Source organism: Muntiacus reevesi, chromosome 1, assembly GCF_963930625.1.
Source record: "Muntiacus reevesi chromosome 1, mMunRee1.1, whole genome shotgun sequence".
In the NCBI taxonomy this organism is placed as follows: Eukaryota; Metazoa; Chordata; class Mammalia; order Artiodactyla; family Cervidae; genus Muntiacus; species Muntiacus reevesi.
Genome location: NC_089249.1, coordinates 15,975,094 through 15,993,522, shown reverse-complemented (window position 1 = coordinate 15,993,522; position 18,429 = coordinate 15,975,094). Strand labels below are relative to the sequence as shown.

Here is an 18,429-nt window from a genome sequence, read left to right as displayed (position 1 = left end):
CACTAGTTTTGACAGGTGTCCCTTCACTTTTCTTGAAAGAATAACATGTCTCTCCCCATCCCTGGGTAGCCCCTTTCACTTCTGCTATTGCAGTGAAAAATAGCTCCCAAAAAATGTAATGTCAGTAACTGGATCACACCATCGTAAACATGATTGACATCTTTTTTTTTTTTTCTCAAATCACATGCAGACTTCTTAAAGTCAGCTAGATACCTAGCCCTTTTCAAATGCCTCTCCTTAACAAAAATTATAGAATCATCTGGGTACTTAATCTAGCTGTGTCATGATCTGCGCCACCAAGGGTCCTGCTGGACTGTGTGGCAGAGCCAGTCTGCTCTTCCTGGCGCCCATTCCCCTTCCTGGAGCCCTGCAGTGCTGACAAGGCGCGCGCCGCCTCCCAGAAAGGCAGCAGGCGCTGATTCTGGGGGGGAGGAGGGATAGGTCATGATGTCTCCTCCATTAGTAAGGAAGAATAATACTGGGTAAGCAATTACTACTGTTTACCACAATGCATATAATGGAATATCATATAGCCATTAATTTTTGAAGAATATTTATTGACATGGGAAAATGCTTACAGTATGTTAAAGAAGAAAGCAGGATACAAATCTGTAAATACAGCATGATCCCAATCTAGTAGTAAAATAAATTATATACGCATAGAAAAAACACAGGACGGAAATACACTGAAACATTAACAGAGACTATCTCAGGTGGTGGGTTGTGGGGTGAATGGTTAACTTTAGCATTTTCTGTATTCTCCAGACTTTCCACGATGAAACATTTATTTTTAAAATCCAAAGGGGAAGGGAAGTCAACATAAGAGACATCTAGTACTGGGAGGCAGCAAGACTGATGGTTGTGAGGGGAGGTTGCATACTTATACCACCTCTGCCCACATCTTTGTTTATAAAGGAGGGACAGTAAGGTCCATCCTGTCCACCTCTCAGGACCAGTGGGTGTGTGAAAGGGGCTTGAAAGGGCCTCAGGTATTTGCTGATTGTTACTCTAAAGCAGCAGCTCAAGCGCCTTATGTTCAAACTTTCTTCTCCATAGTGAAGCCGCTCAGTCGTGTCCGACTCTTTGCGACGCCATGGACTGCAGCCTACCAGGTTCCTCCATCTGTGGGATTTTCCAGGCAAGAATACTGGAGTGGGTTGCCATTTTCTTCCCCATACCCTGTTTTTAAAGATTGGGAGGGATGTGGACACAGGGGCCTGCAGAGCGAAGCTGGCCAGTGTATTCTCACCACCCCCACTGCAGGTCACTGAGCCAGGACATGTCGAGGGGCAGGGCAGGGGGGCGGTGTTGGGCAGCCTGCAGCCCTAATCTCTGACCTAAAGGATTCCACGCCCTTATCTGAAATTCAGTACTAACTGAGCAAGTTTCCTGCTCATATTTCAACTTCATTTGGGTCACCTCCCTACTTAATAAGTTCTTTAAACCAGTTATGCTGAAATAGTTATTGCTTAAAATGGCCCGAGAATTACCAGTCTCCCAGCAATCCAGAGTCATAGGGAGGCACCAGGAGGACCCCGTGGGCAATGTAAAGGGGAAGGTGAGGTGCGGGGGGTCAGGCCAGCCCGAGCTGGAGTCTAACTTGCTGTGTGATGTTGGGTAACTTACTGTGCTTTCCAGAGATGATCTCTAACATGAGATGTGATGGAGGATACACAAGATAAAGATACATAAAAAGCCCAGCACAGAGCAAGCAATCGACAGATGTTGGTTCTCTTTCCATGTGCAAGATGAAGTCACTTTCATCTTCCCCCTCTGCAGATTCTCTCTTCAAAACAAAGCCTAGTGCCCAGCACAGAGAAATCCAAAATGAAACAGAACTCACTGAAAACAGAGGAGCACAGCAACTTAAACAAGACTGTTCACACACTAACTCTGCATAAAGCTGGCGAGATGGTATTTCATTAAACATGTCTTCATTTAGGTAAGCGACACTCATGCCAAAGCTATTTGATTGCAGAAATTATAAAAATATCTTAAAAATGCATTTGTAGAATGAAGTAACAAAAATACTTAAAATTCTTTTTTTTCTAAACTTTTTTTTCACTTAATCTAAAATTATGAATTACCAAGTTTCACTTTATTTACTGTTAAAACATGGGTCGCCCATAACTTCCATTCCCGTTATTTTGGATGAAAATCCTAAAATGTATTGTGTTCTTTCTGGTCTTTTTTTTTTTTTTTCTTTCTGGTCTTTTTATAGAGCATTCTGGATTTAACTTTATTAAAAAGAAACACAAGGTCATCATTATGAGAATTAGTTTACAGGCCGTACTATTGTACGGATACCTTCTGGGTCAACTAGAATGTCCTCTGGGAAACAGATGGTCCCAGACTTATGATGCCTCAAGTAGTTCTCATTCTCCCCACATTCCTATCCAGTTTTCAGTTGGATTTTTTTCTGCTTTCAGTAGGTCTGCCTTCCATCCAACAGCCTCCTCCTTTGACATTTTTCTTTTTTGGTGGACGTGAAAGTCAAGATAACTAAACATGTTAGAAATATATGCAAATTTTAGTAAAGAGGCAAAAAGTGAGATAGATTCTTGAGGCTCTCACGTAGAAATAAATTGTAAGAAACTTTGACATCTCTTTTGGCAGCTCAAAGGCCTTTTAAAACTGAATTCCTGATTTGTACTTTTTGCCAGAGAAGTGACTTCTGGATAAATGACATTTCACTAATACTCTGTGTACTTTATCCTTAGAAAAACTATTTATTACAACTGAGATAATAGATGTAAAAGCACTTTAAAAAAGCACAAACTGTGAAATAGTATTGTTTACCCCAATAAACAATAAATAGTATTGTTTACAAAGAAACACACACAAATGGCTAAATTGAATCAACCCCAATGTTTTATTTAATTTAAAGTTTTAAAAGGCAGTGGTTAAGCACATTATGTGTATATATATATGTATATACATACATACATATATATATATATAAGAGGAAACCAACCCCTTTTCAACTTTAGCCATTGATTAACTAGGCCCACTGTCTATTGCATGATTCATTTTCTACTTTTTCATATGACCAATCTGTTTTACCAAAGTAAAAACAGCCTTAATCAGTTTAACAGTAACTATCTGTGTTTCTTTTTTAAATAAATAAAGTTACCATTAAACTGATCACATATGGTAGGAAGGTAGAACACACACAAGCACACACAGTCCCCAACTTAAAACATGTGACATACGAATGACCTGTATGTACAAATGGGTGCTGCTGTCTCCTCTACCCTCAGCAGAGGCCGCAAGAGAACTCCCAGTACCCAGGGATCCCCATTCCCTCTTCCAGGTTGGAGGGTGTGTTTTCCTGGCACCCCTATGTTAGACCTCAGAATGCATGCTCCCCATGCAGCAATACAGATGGGGGTTCAGTTCTATGGTACTAGTGTTCAGGTTATTAGGGAATAAATAGGCATTGGTAGCTGCCTCAGAACTAAACCATCCTTTGTAACTTTATAGGGAGAAATGTATTCTGAAGTTCTAGATAACTGACAAACTTTTTTGAATGTAATCAGTTTGCAAATCTCGGGCTGTGTGTGTGTGCGTGTGTGTGTGTGCGCGCACGCGCGTGTGTCTCTATGGATTTATACAAAATTGAAACGAAGTGAAGAGTGGGGCTAGGCCTACGGAGCAGCTGCTTGGCTTCCATTCACTCAGTCCTGATCTAAAGGGTCACTCGCCTCAGCCCCTTTCAGCAGCGCATTCTGCTTCTCACGTGCCTCCGTCTCTGGAGAGATTCAGAAAGGGCAGCTCACACAAGTGTGAGGAAGGACACAGCTAAATCTTCTGTTAAGAATCTTGGCAAACAGAACTGCCAGATTCAACCAGGGCTGCTTTATAGAGTGAAGTCCTTCAGTTCCATCTTGACAGAATGGAATTTTTTTTTCCTGTTCCTAGTCCCTGCAACTCCATCTAACTGCAGCTCTGTATGAATGCCTCAATATCGCAAAAACACAGGATCACTTCTTAAATACGCTGGATTCTCAATGAGTAAACCAGTTAATGTGTTTCTAGCCAAAGCAAGGGCATAAATGTTTTAGAGAAAAGATTCCCCTGGAGCTACAGAGAAAAGATGCTGATAAAAGCAATATGGAGAGTTGAGCAGGTGACGCTTTCAGTCTGTGTCAGAGCTGGTCTCCTCGATGACAGAGTACTGGTTGAGTGCTTCCTCCAAAGGCGTTATTGTCCCATCAGGTTTTAGTCCCATTGGTTTAAGCAACTCCTCTCTGGAAAAAGAGATAAAAGAGAGAGAAAAAAGTATTCACCAGCATCACACACACACCCTCCCCCCGCCCAAATCCACATCCTTTAAAAAAAAAAAAAAAAAGTCTTTAAAAACCAAAGTATTTTTCCTCAAGCTCTCTCTGTGTGTTTGTAACAGGAAAGATGAAAGGGGTATGGAAAGAAAAAGAGGGAGATAAAAGACTTCATTCACACAGGCCAAACCTACTAAGCCAATTAAAAGTATGAAAAGTCAAGGTCTAAATGGGCTCAGGACAAGGAGCAGGTCTCTTCTGTTTTTAATAATTAACTTTTTTTCCTTTTGTGGATTTGTTTTAGTGAAGTTGGAGCTGCCAAAACTTCACCTGTCCCAGTGGACCAGTCATGTAATTAAATGGCTTATTTGATATGGATTGATTTCATTTAATGGAATAAATCTGCCATTTGATTTTTCCCTCTCCAGTCCCTAGTGACACATAAGTACTTATTGATTTCAAATCAGTTGGCCTTTCCCAACTTTCTCCCTCCCTTTTCTTTCCTTCTTTCTCTCCTCCTTTTTAAAAAAAAAACAAAACACCATTGCTTTTGTTTGTGGCAGTTTAATTATGGGATTGACAGCCATTTTAATCTCTTCAAAGCTCCCCAACTGCCTCTCCTCAGCTAATCCAATTATATCTACTCCACAAGTTACAGCCTCATCTAAAGATGATTAATTATTGATTAAACCAATCAAAAAGTGTTAGGAAAGATTTATTTAATCTTTTCATGGGCTCTTATTTATTATATGGAGATTATGGTGAATGTACCTGTTGAGCTGCTAACTCTAGTCCTCCTCCCACCCCAAAAAGTCAGCAGTGTACTTTACAAGGAGTCTTGAAGAGGCACATGAGCTGCTTAAAACTTATTTCTCACAGAAACGGGCATCGCCCCCTAAAAACATGTCTACAACAAGAACCCAGATGGCAGCAATTATAATGTTGGTGGGAGCTAGAGTGAAGGAAAATAATAAAGTCTCCTCTCCCTCTGCTTCCTTGTGGTTGTCCCTCAAGCCAGCACAAAGAAGGGCTCCCTCCTGGGAAAGGCCAGCCACACAACTGTGGGCTAGTGTTACAAGTGCAGAGGAACTTCTGGGGAAGGGGAAGGACAGCTCAGTGGTCACTGGATAAGCCAACAGGAGCCTAATCAAGCAGCTCTTACCAGAAGACTATTGCTGAGAGTCTGAAGACTCTATTAATATGGATGGTTGGTTGGTTAAATTGAGGTTGCTAAATATTTATAAAGTAGGAAATGTGTTTCGTGATCCCAGAATGGGGTCAGAATCATAGAACTTAAAGCGGCCTTAGAGATCATTTAGTCCAACTCCCTTGTTTAATAAAGGAGACTGAGTGACTTACCCAAGGTCACATATCTAGTGGCAAAGCTGGGCCTGGGACACAGTCCCTGAACCCCAGTCCGGGTCTCTGCACGTCTGGATTAACTGCTCTAACTGCACTGGAGGAACACACTATGAGTTCAGCTGTCCGGCAACTATGTGCTGAGAACTGTGTCATGTACTGGGGACAGAAGGAAGGCCAGGAACAGCGGCTGCCCTTGAGCAGTGAGTGAAACATACACGTGGAAAATAACTTAGGACATAATGGGGTAAATGCTGAACAGGATCAGGAACGAAGGAAATCACAGCTCCTGAGATGAAGCATCGATCTAATCGCCTGGGAAAGGTGGGAGCGGCGCCTCCAGGGAAGTGTCCTGTGCCAGGCAAAGATGGCACAGGACTTTCCCGGCAAGGGAGAATGTGTGGAGGGCTCTGTATGGTCCCACCGACTTGTGGTTTGTGTAGACCTTTCTGGATTGTGTCAGTTTCTTTCTCTGCTCTCAAGCCGGGAAAGGGCCCTGTGTTTGGGGAGGGTGAGGGTCAATGAAGGAGCAGCAGGAAGTAAGTCTGCAAGGGCAGTCTGGGGTCTGGGAGTCAAGTGTCTTGAATGTCAAAGTAAGCAGCTTGGGTCCTGGCCTGTAAGGAATGCCCGGCCAGGGTTGGTTTATAGGGAAGAATCTCTGACAGCAGTGCAAAGACACATCGGAATAGGGGAAACTGCGGCAGAAAGACAAGTCACAAGGATGTCACTGTAACAGTGCGTGTGAGAGACAGAAAGTTGGATTGTGGCTGTGGTTGTGGGAAGAAAAGGCGTCACTTCCAAGGTACAGCTGTCATCCACTGGGAGGGCAGAGTTGGTAAAGGGGAGTGAGGAAGAGTGTCCCCATGGCGCCCAGCTCAGATGACCATGTGGATGGTGACCGTTCATTTGAGCAAGGGCACAGCAGATGGAGCAGATTTGGGGGGCGGGAGGAGACACTGACATCTTTCAGGACAGTGAAGAACTCTGCATGACAACCAGGTAGAAATGTTTAGTGGAACTAGAGAACAGTCTGCTTCCACTGAAACTTCTCTCTAGCACCATTTCATACTACACATCTGTACTTTAGTAACAATCCTAGTTCTGGTTGTCCTGAAGGACTTTGTGATACTGGACACTGTTTACTAATAATCAATACAGAAGGAGAAGGGGACCACCTTCTGGGGTGAAACATTAAGGGATCAGAATGTTCAAAGGTTTGAAGGGGTTGGTGACTGCAGGAACAGTAAGGTGGGGTGGAGTGAAGGGTATGGGTGGGTGGAATGGGATCAGTAGATGAGACTGTATGAATTCTACCAAGATAATAATGAACTGCAGGGGGGCCATGCCATCACTCCTAGTATTTCTGCATTTCTCTGGTAACAGAATGATACTGGGGCTAGCCACCAGCTTGCACAAAGTAGCCAGTACTTTCTCATCCAAACCCAGCAGGAATAACTTCAAATAAAGTCCACAAGTTTCACCCCTACTCCCTAATCCAATTTTATAATAGAAATAATTAAGAACATTACAAAAGTTTTATGGCCAAATTATGAAAATTCATCTATAGAATAAAGGGGCTGATATTTTAATTCTGACTTGTGAGCTATTCTTCTCACGGGTTTATTTTTTGGATTTTATGTATCGCCCCTCTACTAACATAGATGCTCCTCTGAGGATATGAATTATTTTCTTTCTCACATGGCTACAGGATGCTATAGGATGTCTTGTCTTACTGACACTCCTATAGGAGAGGTGTCAGTGATAACTGGCCACATAATTATGCATTCATGCAAATAAACTAAGGCGGCAGTGTGATACACTGGAAAGAACAAAAAGGTCTAGAGTCAGGAAGTCTGTTTGAAGTCCTCGCTCTTCCACTTACCAGTTGTGTGATCTTGGGCAAGTCTCTGAGTCTCTGTATTCCCATCTGTGAAATGGGGATAATAATACTAGCTCTACCTACCTACTTCCTAGTGATGACTTACGGGGTTATAGTACTAGCAGTGGTAGTAGTAACAGCAACAATAATAGTGTAGATGAAAGAGTTCTATAAACTGTAAAGGAGTCCTAAATATTAGTTGTTGTTATTGTGGTATAGTGAAAGGCATATAGAGGTTTTGGAGTCAGACCTAGGTTCTACAGCAGTAAGATCTTGAACTCCCTGAACTTCAGTTTCCTTATCTATAGACTTAGGATAGGAATACCCACTTCACTGAATTGTCGTGAGGGTGAAAGGTCATTATACATATGAAGTACACAGTGCAATGGCTGGGATGTATTTGGAACCCGTGAGATGCATTTCCTGTCCTTTATGTGCTTATGGAAGGAAGGTTTCCACAAGATTGTTAGGGCACTCTTTGAGAATAAGTGGGGGAAGAATATGCAAAAGCAAATAAAAGACATGGTCCCTGTCCTCAAGAAGCTTTTGGTCAGTTCAGAAGGTAAAACACACACACATTAAACAATATTAAAGGAATTACAGAACAGCAGATCAACAGGCTTGAGATGATTAACAGGCAGAGCCCTGCTTTCCCTAGCTTGACAGTTCAATACATCCCTACTGTATTTGAAATTTATTTAAAGGCGATTTCTCATCCTGTTTGGGAATGGAAGGAGAGAGGATCACTTACAGATAAGTTTTCTCTTATGGACCCCGAGGCTTACTTTTCAAACCCCCATCCTAATGATTCTGATTTTCCTCTCTGTCATATAACAGCCCACAAATACCGAAATGAATTCTTTGATATAGAAACTTACTCCTAAAAGGTCTGAAAAATGAACTGGTTATACTAAACTGCTTCATTTAGTAAGATCTGTTGTATCTAGATCAGCAAGATGTGGACAGAGAATGGGAAGCATTAATGAATACCACAGAACTGTGATTTCACCAGTCATACGGTGCTCAGTATGTACACGTGGGAGGGACACGGAGGAGATGGGGATGCTGATCACAGGCTCCTGGCAGGAGATGGATTCAGGGCCAGACTGTAATGGCAGTGATGGACATAGATTCATGGGGAGAAAGGCATCCCGAAGCAGAAGATTAGTCAAGCAAAGGCACAGAAGCGAGAGTTAGTTGTGTGCAGGGACTGGCAAGCAGGCTGGCTTGGCTGAGATAAAGAAAAAGAAACCTCAAAACAGATATGGGGTACAAAAGAGGATTTGGATGGAGACTGCAATCCTGGGCTGACAAGTCTGGGTTACAGTACAGAGATATTTTGTCTTCTATTTCAAGGGTCCTATATTTTAAGACTATTTATTAAAAATAATTCTTATTACAAAGGTTGAAAGCTATAAAACAATATTGCTTTGACATATTAAAAAGAAAATATTCTACGCTGTATTCATTTTCATATCCCTATGTGTCTAGCACAGTGCCTTGCAGATGGTAGATCCTCAACACGTGTTTATGAACTCAATTTAGCTGCAGTTGATATTACCTTGTATTTTCACAGAAAGGAATCGTACAGTGTTTTATTTGACTCCTAATAAACAAACCCTGACCAAGAGAAAGGATTCACTTTCATCACCAAAATGTACAATTAGGATAAGTATTACCATTCTACAGGGAATTCTGCATGATGCTTTCCAGGGATTTCTCATTCTCTACTGGACTTGAGCAACTTGAGGACAGAGTCCATGTTTTATCTGGCTGTGATCTGCAGTATCTAGGATGGGCACATAATAGGTGCTCAGTAAAGTTCTACTGAAAGAATATAATACACGGGTCATAGCATAAATGGACAATGGTAGAGAACCACTTGCCACGAATCCTCCTCATACTATTTTAACTGTAATCATTTCGCTGATGAGTCAATGTCATCAGACATTCTGATCGTCCAGAAATCAAGGCCCTCTTTGTGCCACACAGCCTGGAATTTCCAACCACTGATTCATGTGAACTCAGCTGCATACATATGGGGCACCAGTGAGTTTAGTCTCAGATTGTCCACTAATGTTCTGGGTGTCCTTGGGCAAGTCATCTCCTTCTCTGGGCTTGAGTCTCCCCATCTATAAAATGAAGGGGTTGGACAAGATGATCCCTAAGATTCTATTCTAATTCCAAGAGTCTAAATATTAGGTTACTAAATAATTATGATCTACTTAAAAAGCTGCTAGGTTTTTAAGACACTAAAACTGCTAGGCTTTTGTTTCTAATCAAGATCTTCTAAACCTAAAAGTCAAGCACAGCAGCCTACCTAACTGTCACTGACATACACCAAGACCACAAGTTCTTTCTGCAAAGCTACCAGCAAATGATTAGAATGATTCCAAAAATAAATCAAAGCAATGGCAAATGTTACAAGGATGGATCTAAATTCAATCATGGCCCTCAATAAACAGGCCATTTCATGAAGAGTTACTGGTCCTAAATTATGAAGGTCCCATCTAAAAAGGATGGCTAGGTGTTAGATACATGTAGATCATGGTTAAACGAAGATACTGTATACTGAAATGTGCATCAGGGTTAAGATATTCACATAGCAATAACTCCTTCATACTTACCTTCAATGCTATACACAGGCCTTAACACAAGTTAAGACTGCCCTCGTTATCATCAAAAAGTACAGTGATGTCTACTGGATAAAGAGCCCATTCTAGGCACTGTGACAGTATCATGGCGGGCTTCTCATCTGATCAGGCATCTGGCCAGGGAAGAGATAAGCCTCCAAGAATGTTCAACTGGAACGAAACATCATTTAGAAATTTGATCTTACTAAACGATAAGGAACCATAATCTATAAGGGCTTGGCCAGGCACGAGGACACAGATAAAGCACGTCCAAGAAAGGAAACCTTATTTTGCCCCAGCCTAACCCTTAGGACTGCTAATGGAAACCAAAAAGTACTTTTTTAAAGGTTTAGGGGTGGGAGATTATGGAATTTATACCATATGTAAAGTTTTATAGTCTGTCTTTTCTTCCCCAGATATAGCTCCACATTTTCCTGAGCCACCATTGCCCTGTGAGTATGCTCCTCTGGGATGCCTGGGCTTGTACAACCTCGCAGGACCTTAGAGAAGGCTCCACCTTTCAGGCTTCTAGTTCCTACATAGCTTTCCCCCGGAAACGACAGTGCAGTATTGGGGCTCAGACACTAACCCAATAGCACACTACAGAGTAGGCCAGATGTGTGTGTGTATAAGACACCTTACTTGACCTGGAAACAAGAGAATACTCTTGCCCAAAGCACATATTTTTGTGCAATACAAACAAAGCATTCAATTCAAGTGTACTTGTTGAAAAACAGGACATAATTAAGCAGTTGGTAAAATGCATTCTTGTTTCCCACTTGCAGATCTCCCAAGAGTCCCTTCGAATTTACCTATACGAGTTTCAGCTTCCCGCTTGCCACTTAGCTTGATAACGACTCAAAAATCATTCCCTTGTTTTCAAGGGCTCTTCTTTCTTGTCTGCTCTGTGTACTACAGGGCAGTATTGACACATGGAATTAATGACAGGGTCTGTAATGAAACAACAGTCATGCAAACACCAGTCTGCTCTTTTGATAAAACAGCATGTTAGAGACCTATTCACCTCCCTCTAATTGAGTACTGCATAATAGTTCCAATCCTTTTATGTAACATATTTTGTTCTATGATTAGAAAAGAAGAAAAAGGGGGAACCTATGAAGCATTGCTTCCTTCAATCACCCCCTGATTAATTCTGATTTTAATGAGGGTGGCTGTTATTTAGGCAGGTTCTGTTACATACTTGTTTTGTTGACTTCTGTACAATGTATAACAAAACCCAGGATGGGATAATTGGGAACCATTTCTTTGGCACAGGGATTCCTGTTCTTAATGTAAGGTTGGCTTGGAAAAAAAGAACCCTGACATTTAAAATTAGCCATTTCGTATTTAATTCCCTTTCACATTTGGAAGATAGGATGAAAATTAGTATATAAATAAGGCATTTTAATTAACAGAGCTTTTCCAAAAATGCCTGCTGTGAAGGAGCCTCTGAGAGCCCGGAGAAGGAAGCTCTGTAATCCCCGCTGTAATTCTGAGAGTGCATCTTATTTCAACATTTCAGCACCAATGGAATAGTCCATCATCTACTGAAGGACGATGGATTTCCTCAAAACTTGTGATATTCTGAAGTGTTTTAAATGCTTTGTCCTCAAGAAATTAATAAAACTTTTGGCATTAGTTAAATGTTCAGTTATATACCATCAGAGCATGTTCTGTGCTGATCCTTCATCTTTAGTATAATCTTCCATCTGATGGCTTCCTAGTGCTGAAGTTATACTCATCTTTTACTAAGCCACTAACCAATAGGTAGGAAAGGTGTGGTGGCTTTTCTGTACCAAATCTGAGGTCTTCAAGCTCCATTTTTCAAAAACATTTCTGAGACCCTTCCCTCAGCCTCACTGTCATGCTTTGGGATTGGGTACAGTTGGGAAGTTAAAATATAGAACATAAAAATATCATTCCCAAGAGAAATGGATATGGTACATTGTCCACACCATGCATGTCCTTCCACTTTGGGAGTTGAATAAACAGGCAACAGCCTTGTAAATAGGGAAGCCTTTCTAAAGTTAATTTTCTTCACATGATCACACTGAATATAAGAATCTGTCAGAATATCTATTCTCTTTTCAAAATAATTAAAATATTTTATATTAACATAGAATTATAGCAATTTTACTGGTTTCCTTCATATGAAGCTGTTTTTGTTTTTGATATAAGCTGCTTAGGATCTGACTTGATATTAGAGGAAAGCTCAATTATGGAATGAAAAAGCAGGAATGGTCTCCAAATCTTAATTTTCTTCTCAGGTAAATATGCTTACTATCAGTCTTTGTCCTTTGAATCGATTTAAAATTTAGAGCATCTTAACTGAATAATCAGACTGACAAATTTGAGAGCTGTATGCTGGTAATTTTTTAAAAATAACATTTAAGATTTGGAGTCTGAAGTCTAAGAACCAAATCCTGACTGTTATTAACAAGATGCCTGATCTTGGTTTAGATACTTAATCACTGGTCCCATTTACGCCTCAATAAAATATCTCTTACCCTATCTAATTCACAAGGCTGTTTTCAAACTTAAAAGCAATGTACAAAATATTAGTCTTTTATTATTCTCATTTCTGTTAGAAGATCACATGCAAAGCTTCTAAAAATGTGCTATCCACCTCACATTAAAGAATATAGTTAAGAAAATACAGAGAAAGAGGTTAGGGATAGTGTTAGAAAAATAAAACTGAGTTTGACCCTTAAGTGAAGGTGATCTTTATTTCTTGGTAATTTCTCTACAGACCTTTCTATTTTGTTGTCCAAAATTAGCAAAATAAATATTAATAATAGGTCAGCATGCCAACTGACAGTGTTGAATAAAGCAGTAGAAATGGAAGTTCTGACATGCTCTTCTCGATTAGAAAGACTTAAAGGAGGAGGGTGACTAAGAGCAAGTAGTCAATGGAGATTATTCTTATTTGATGTTTCTCTAATAAACAAAAGTCATTTTGGCTAGTGCTTAAATCAAGAGCTCATAGGCATTCCTACTACAGAGTTAAGGGACAATGACTACTAATGAGCAATACAAAGATAGCATGACATCCTACTTAGAGGTGTCCAGACAGTGGAAAGGCCCTTTTTAACCTAAAGATGAACAATATCATATTTCTCCTTTACCACTGTAAGGGTATATTAGTTTAACTGGATCCAAGTTCCTTTAATTAAGCTTCTAAGCAAACTTGCAGTGTATTTTTAATGGGGTAGAACAGTGCTGTCTAACAGAAACATAATGTAAGTCATATATATGTAATCTTAAATGTTCTAGAAGCCACATCAAAAAAGTGAGAAAAGATAGGTAAGATTAGTTTTAAAATAATTTGCTTACCCCAATATATCAAAAATATTATTTCAACATAAATTCATAATAAACAATTGAGGTATTTTATATTCTTTTTTTGTACTGAGTCTTTGAATGTCTGAGTACTTTAACACTTAGAAGACATCCCAATTCAGACTAGCCATAGTCATATATGATTAGTGGTTACCATATTGGACAGTGCAGATCTAAAGGATTTTCTGATGTAAGCAATTAAGATCATTACACTTTCATACCCACAATAGATCTTACAATGCTATAAAAACAGGATCATATTTCTAAAATGTACCTACAAAGCATTTTCTTGATTAACTCATCAAGGTGGGAGTAATCACAGTTGTTATTTTTATAAGCAGGGTCAAGAAATTTAGTTATAAGGAGAAAATTATATAGTTATTACTTTCAGTCATAAATTACCTATCCCAGCTTTACTAAGCTTAAAAATAATATTTGGAGACTTAAGGGGAACTATTTCTATATTTGGTACTTGCATTTATTAAGGAAGCCATATCCCGCCAATACTACACAATGGCTGGCAAAAATATATTAGACAAGGAGTAGATAAGAAATGGAAGAAATGGAAAACAATTATTTATATAGATGTAAATTTTAGAAGATTTTGATATAGTTTATAAGCAAAAAGGCAATGTATCTTGTTAAACCGTGATGGGGTAAGTGTGGAGTAGAAGATTAATCAGTGCTGTTCCAATTAAGAAACTAAGGGAGATTAGAAAAGTCAAAACAGAACTTGAAACTTGAAATATTACTCCCCTTGGTTAGTTTAGGCTTAAGTCAGTCAATCCTCTCCCCTCTTCTGGAGGAGGCTGTGCTGTTATATGCAAATTGTGTGCGGTAGCTAAGGTGAATGCAATTGTATTAGCCACACTGGACTTGCTTAACTACAGACAATCCGAATTCTAATCTCCCACTTAAGTTGCAGGGACTTGTATTTTTTCCAGTTCAAAAAAGGAAAGAAGAGGTGGAGAGGCAGGCCAATTTCATCCTCCTTCCCACCTCTGTTCTCACATTAAAAATGTCAAATGAAGCTTTCTATAATCTCCATGCCTCAGGCCTTAATGCTTATGTCTGATAAATATTACAATTATCATTCTATATTAAAGAAATTAGGCACCCCATTATTTAAATTAGCCACTCATGGACCAAAGTACCTTACAGAATTCCTTTCCAGATCTGAATTTTATGACATCTGGTCAAGTAATTGAACTGACAAAAGTATACTTTAAAGTCTTTAAACCATGTAGGCTATTTTATTGAGCAAAAAAATTAACCTTTGATTTGGGGATCAGCTTTGACATTTCATCAAACGCACTGGGAAAATCACAGGGTACAAGGCACTGTACTAGCTAGACATGATGGGATTTATAGGGTTCATATTATTCTCAAACTCTTAAGACCTCCAGGTCCACTGCCAATCCCCTTACCTACAGCAGTCACAAACAGAATCCTTATACTAAAAAAAGAAAAATCACATGGAATACCACTGTCCGTTGGTATTCAATGGGAAAAAAATGTTTCAGCACTGATCTCTCCAGGGTCCTTAAAGATCTAGCTTAGATAAAGTTGCTAAGGTGGTGAGCAACTTAAGGCAGTGGCTATGTCCAGCCTGGAGGCAAAATGGGAATGTAATTTAAATTTTTGCACTGGTGGTTTTTACAGTTTTGGTGGTAAATAACATCTGTACCCTACACCAGGCTCAGTAATAGTACTTGGCATGACCAACCTTAGTCATCACTTTGGTAAGTGCTTTGGCACGGGCCACTGTTGCTAACCACCATCCTGGTGCAGGTCCTTCACATCTGCTCTCCTATGGATGGAAAAAAGGGAGTGTCTAGTGTCCATTCATTGGCCACATCACCTCCAGTCCTATCCTTTACTCACATGCCTTTCAAATCAGGCCCAGGAGAAAATGATTTCATTTTTGGAAAGGAAAGCTAACCAGACAAAGCTACAGTACACTCTTAGCACAGTAAGACTTAGTGGGATGCAGAACATCCTTAAGAGTGACAGCTGAAGGAACTAACCAATAGCACATTGCTGAAGAGGATGATTTAGGAAATATTCTGGCGAACACTGACTCTTAACAGACAGACACAGTAGCACGGTGGACAGAGCAAAGGTCTTGAAATCTGAAACATGAAGTTCTTAGCCTCACTTTAGCTAGAAAGACAGTGTATGTTTTGTAAACTGTGAAAGGAAATGTGTACATTTTGTAAACAGTTTTGTAAACTGTGAAAGGAAATGGATTTTCATCAGTCATTAGCTTGGAAATGTGTGGGGCAATTCTTTGGGCCTTGCTTCCCCTAATGATAAATCTGATAACTTAATCAGATTGTGATAAAATAACCAGAGCTCTTTGGAAGAAAGATGCAGTATGTGAATAACAAAGATTTATCATATCAACAAGAGTAAGTTTCCCTCCACCTGGAATGAATGGTCATTTCTCCATTTGTCAATTTAACAGCTCTTAAACTTCAAGGATCAGCACAATTGTTACCTTCCCTGTGAAAGAGTCCCTGATTTATCGCAACAGAATGAACTGCTCCTTTTCCTTGGGGCGCACAGTTCAATACAGACCTTATTTTGACATTACTTCCTTCTACCCTGTATTCTAGAATAGCTTATAGCCATATCCCACACTAAAACGTGAGTTTTCCAAAAGCAGAGATACCACATTCACCTCTGAATCTTCCTCATCTTCCTAGCACAGTGCCTTGCACAGAGTACCTGCTTAACAAATATTCCCCGAATTTTCTGATTTTAGTCTACCTTGGCTTTATGGCATCTTTTTTACCTCAAAAAAAAAAAAAAAAAAAAAAAAAAAAACAAAACTAAAAACAACAGCGAAAAGAGAGAAGGAACTAAGACAAACACGTAAGACGACGCATAAAGAATGGGTTCATTCTTTGCATTCCAGCTTTGGAATGCCCACTGCTGATCTCCATACAGTTTTGTCATTGACTGTTATTAGTGAGAGCAAATGTTAGAAAGCACATAAAGGCAGACAATGTAAAAAAAAACAAAAAACAAAAAAACCCACCACACATCATGGAAAAGTTGTGATTTAGGATTATTCTCAAAATTGCCTTAACTTTAACTTGAATGGCGAAATTCATACCATCAAAGCCGACACAAGACATATTTTGCTACGGAAAAATCAGTATCACCTTCAGATTGAGCTGGGAGTTGGCTGGATGTTTACTCATCCAGGGCAAATGGGCCAGTTGGATAGTATCTGTGTTATCTTTTAAGAACTCATATTACTGAAATGCAATTTAAGAAAAACGAAATTTATTCAACCTAACTAGTTCACTGTCTTCACGCTAGTATGCTCCCTTCTGGTCCTTGTTAACATCTCCCCCTCCACCTACCAGGCGGACTCTGTTGGTTCTCATCCTAACTGCTGTAGTTACACTGCTGTGTTTCACTTGCCCCATCAGATCTTTGTGAAGTACAAATCTTGTTTTTATTTGTTCATTCAGAACTTGTTCTTCTGCCTCCTATGTTTGCTCTAACAATATATCTTCTCTTGTACTGTAAATTCATTCAGAGTAGAAACATGTATGTATATTCTATACAAAGTATGAAGAATATCATATGCAGAGAGATAACAATGTCTTTTGAATATTATGAGCATGGTTAGCTGTAAATTCTAAGCTTGGGAAAATGATGGAAATTTAAAAGGAATAGCTGGAAGTCAACTAAAGTGTAGTCGTACTAGCTTTTTAGATATGAAGCTACTTACTTGTATGTAAGTCTGTCGCATTAGCAGCAGCATTTGAAAACTCAGGCTCTGTAGAGGGTCTAAATATCCTAACTTGTCACACTTCTCATGTCAGCTCTTCCTGTTTTTGAACATTTCTGCTCTAAGCTTCCTGCTGTGCTCTTAGCCTCTGACTGTTTCTTTATTATACCTTTCCCTTTCATGGTTCACTTTCTGGCTTTACCATTCCAGTTGCTACTTCTCTTGACTGAGGGATACTAGCCTTTGCAGAGTTGTTGTGAAAAAGGAGATGACCAGAAGAAATTCACCTTCCGGTGGCAGCTGCCACCAACACACAGAAGCACTCACTCAAGACGGCTTAAAGGAGACAGTGACTCAATATATGACTAGAAAATTGAGCAATTCAGGCAAGTGTGAAAGGAATACTTTCTAATAGCTCCTCCAAGATGATGTGTTACTTATTAGTATATATTTAGTTTAATTATTTTCAAAACTGGCTATTTTTGGAGGGGAAGGAGGTGTGAAGCAAGAAGGGAAGGGGAAATTGTTTTTAGAATCCCTAGTTAATACAAGTGCCTGCTTTCAGAAAATCCTTCATTTGAGCTATTCCTTTTCACCTTTTCCTAGACAGTTTAGAATTCTTGGTTTCAGCAGCAATCCAAAAAGAAAGAACTGCAAACTTGCACATCAAAAATGGATAAAAATTAAAAGCACCATGATTTGGAACAAAAACCAAAACAGACTAAAACGAAAAAATACAAGAAGCAGCAAAATCATCAAACCTAATTCGCAGCATCTTTTTGAAGACAGGGAGGTTAGTTGGTTAAATATCACAGTGACCTGGCAGCTACTCTCCTAGCTTTGAGAGTTGAAATGTTTAGGAACGCACATCCATAAGCGGCACATGTAGAAGAACCACAGTGGCCAAGAGAGGTCTGAGCTAGTGCTGCCTGGGCCAGCCTGTTCCAATCAACATGGCTCTCCAGAGTTGCTGTTCTATGGTAACTCTCAGTGAGAGAGACAAAGAAATAGAACATTTTTAGAAACCAAGCAAAAAATGGAGGGGAATACAATACCTGGAAAGTTTATCAAGCATGTTGACAAGTTTCATGGCTTCATATTCTTTTTGTTCTTCTGTCATTTCATCTATGGGGTTTGGCATTGGTTCCTCTAAATGACCAGTGATAAGATTAATGCTACAAAAAGAAAAAA

General features: G+C 39.7%; 1 protein-coding gene across 5 annotated transcripts in view; it reads right to left on the bottom strand.

Annotated features, from left to right (window-relative positions):
* Window positions 1-2,849: 2,849 nt before the first annotated feature.
* The window catches only part of RIC8B (RIC8 guanine nucleotide exchange factor B), a 100,569-nt gene continuing 84,989 nt past the window's right edge, over window positions 2,850-18,429 (bottom strand). The window contains exons 9-14 of one of the 5 annotated variants that reach the window (XR_010663617.1): window positions 18,294-18,413; window positions 15,217-15,300; window positions 10,964-11,102; window positions 10,146-10,322; window positions 9,198-9,307; window positions 4,133-4,250 (exon numbers count right to left, since the gene is read on the bottom strand). Coding sequence is in view for 2 of the 5 variants with exons in the window: in XM_065938423.1 (XP_065794495.1) it covers window positions 4,139-4,250; window positions 18,294-18,413 (232 nt within the window). In the remaining 3 variants the exon portion in view is untranslated. Of the gene's footprint in view, window positions 4,251-9,197; window positions 9,308-10,145; window positions 10,323-10,963; window positions 11,103-15,216; window positions 15,301-18,293; window positions 18,414-18,429 lie in introns of all 5 variants that reach the window. The other 4 variants (XR_010663614.1, XR_010663619.1, XM_065938423.1 and 1 more) reach the window with 4 other exon arrangements.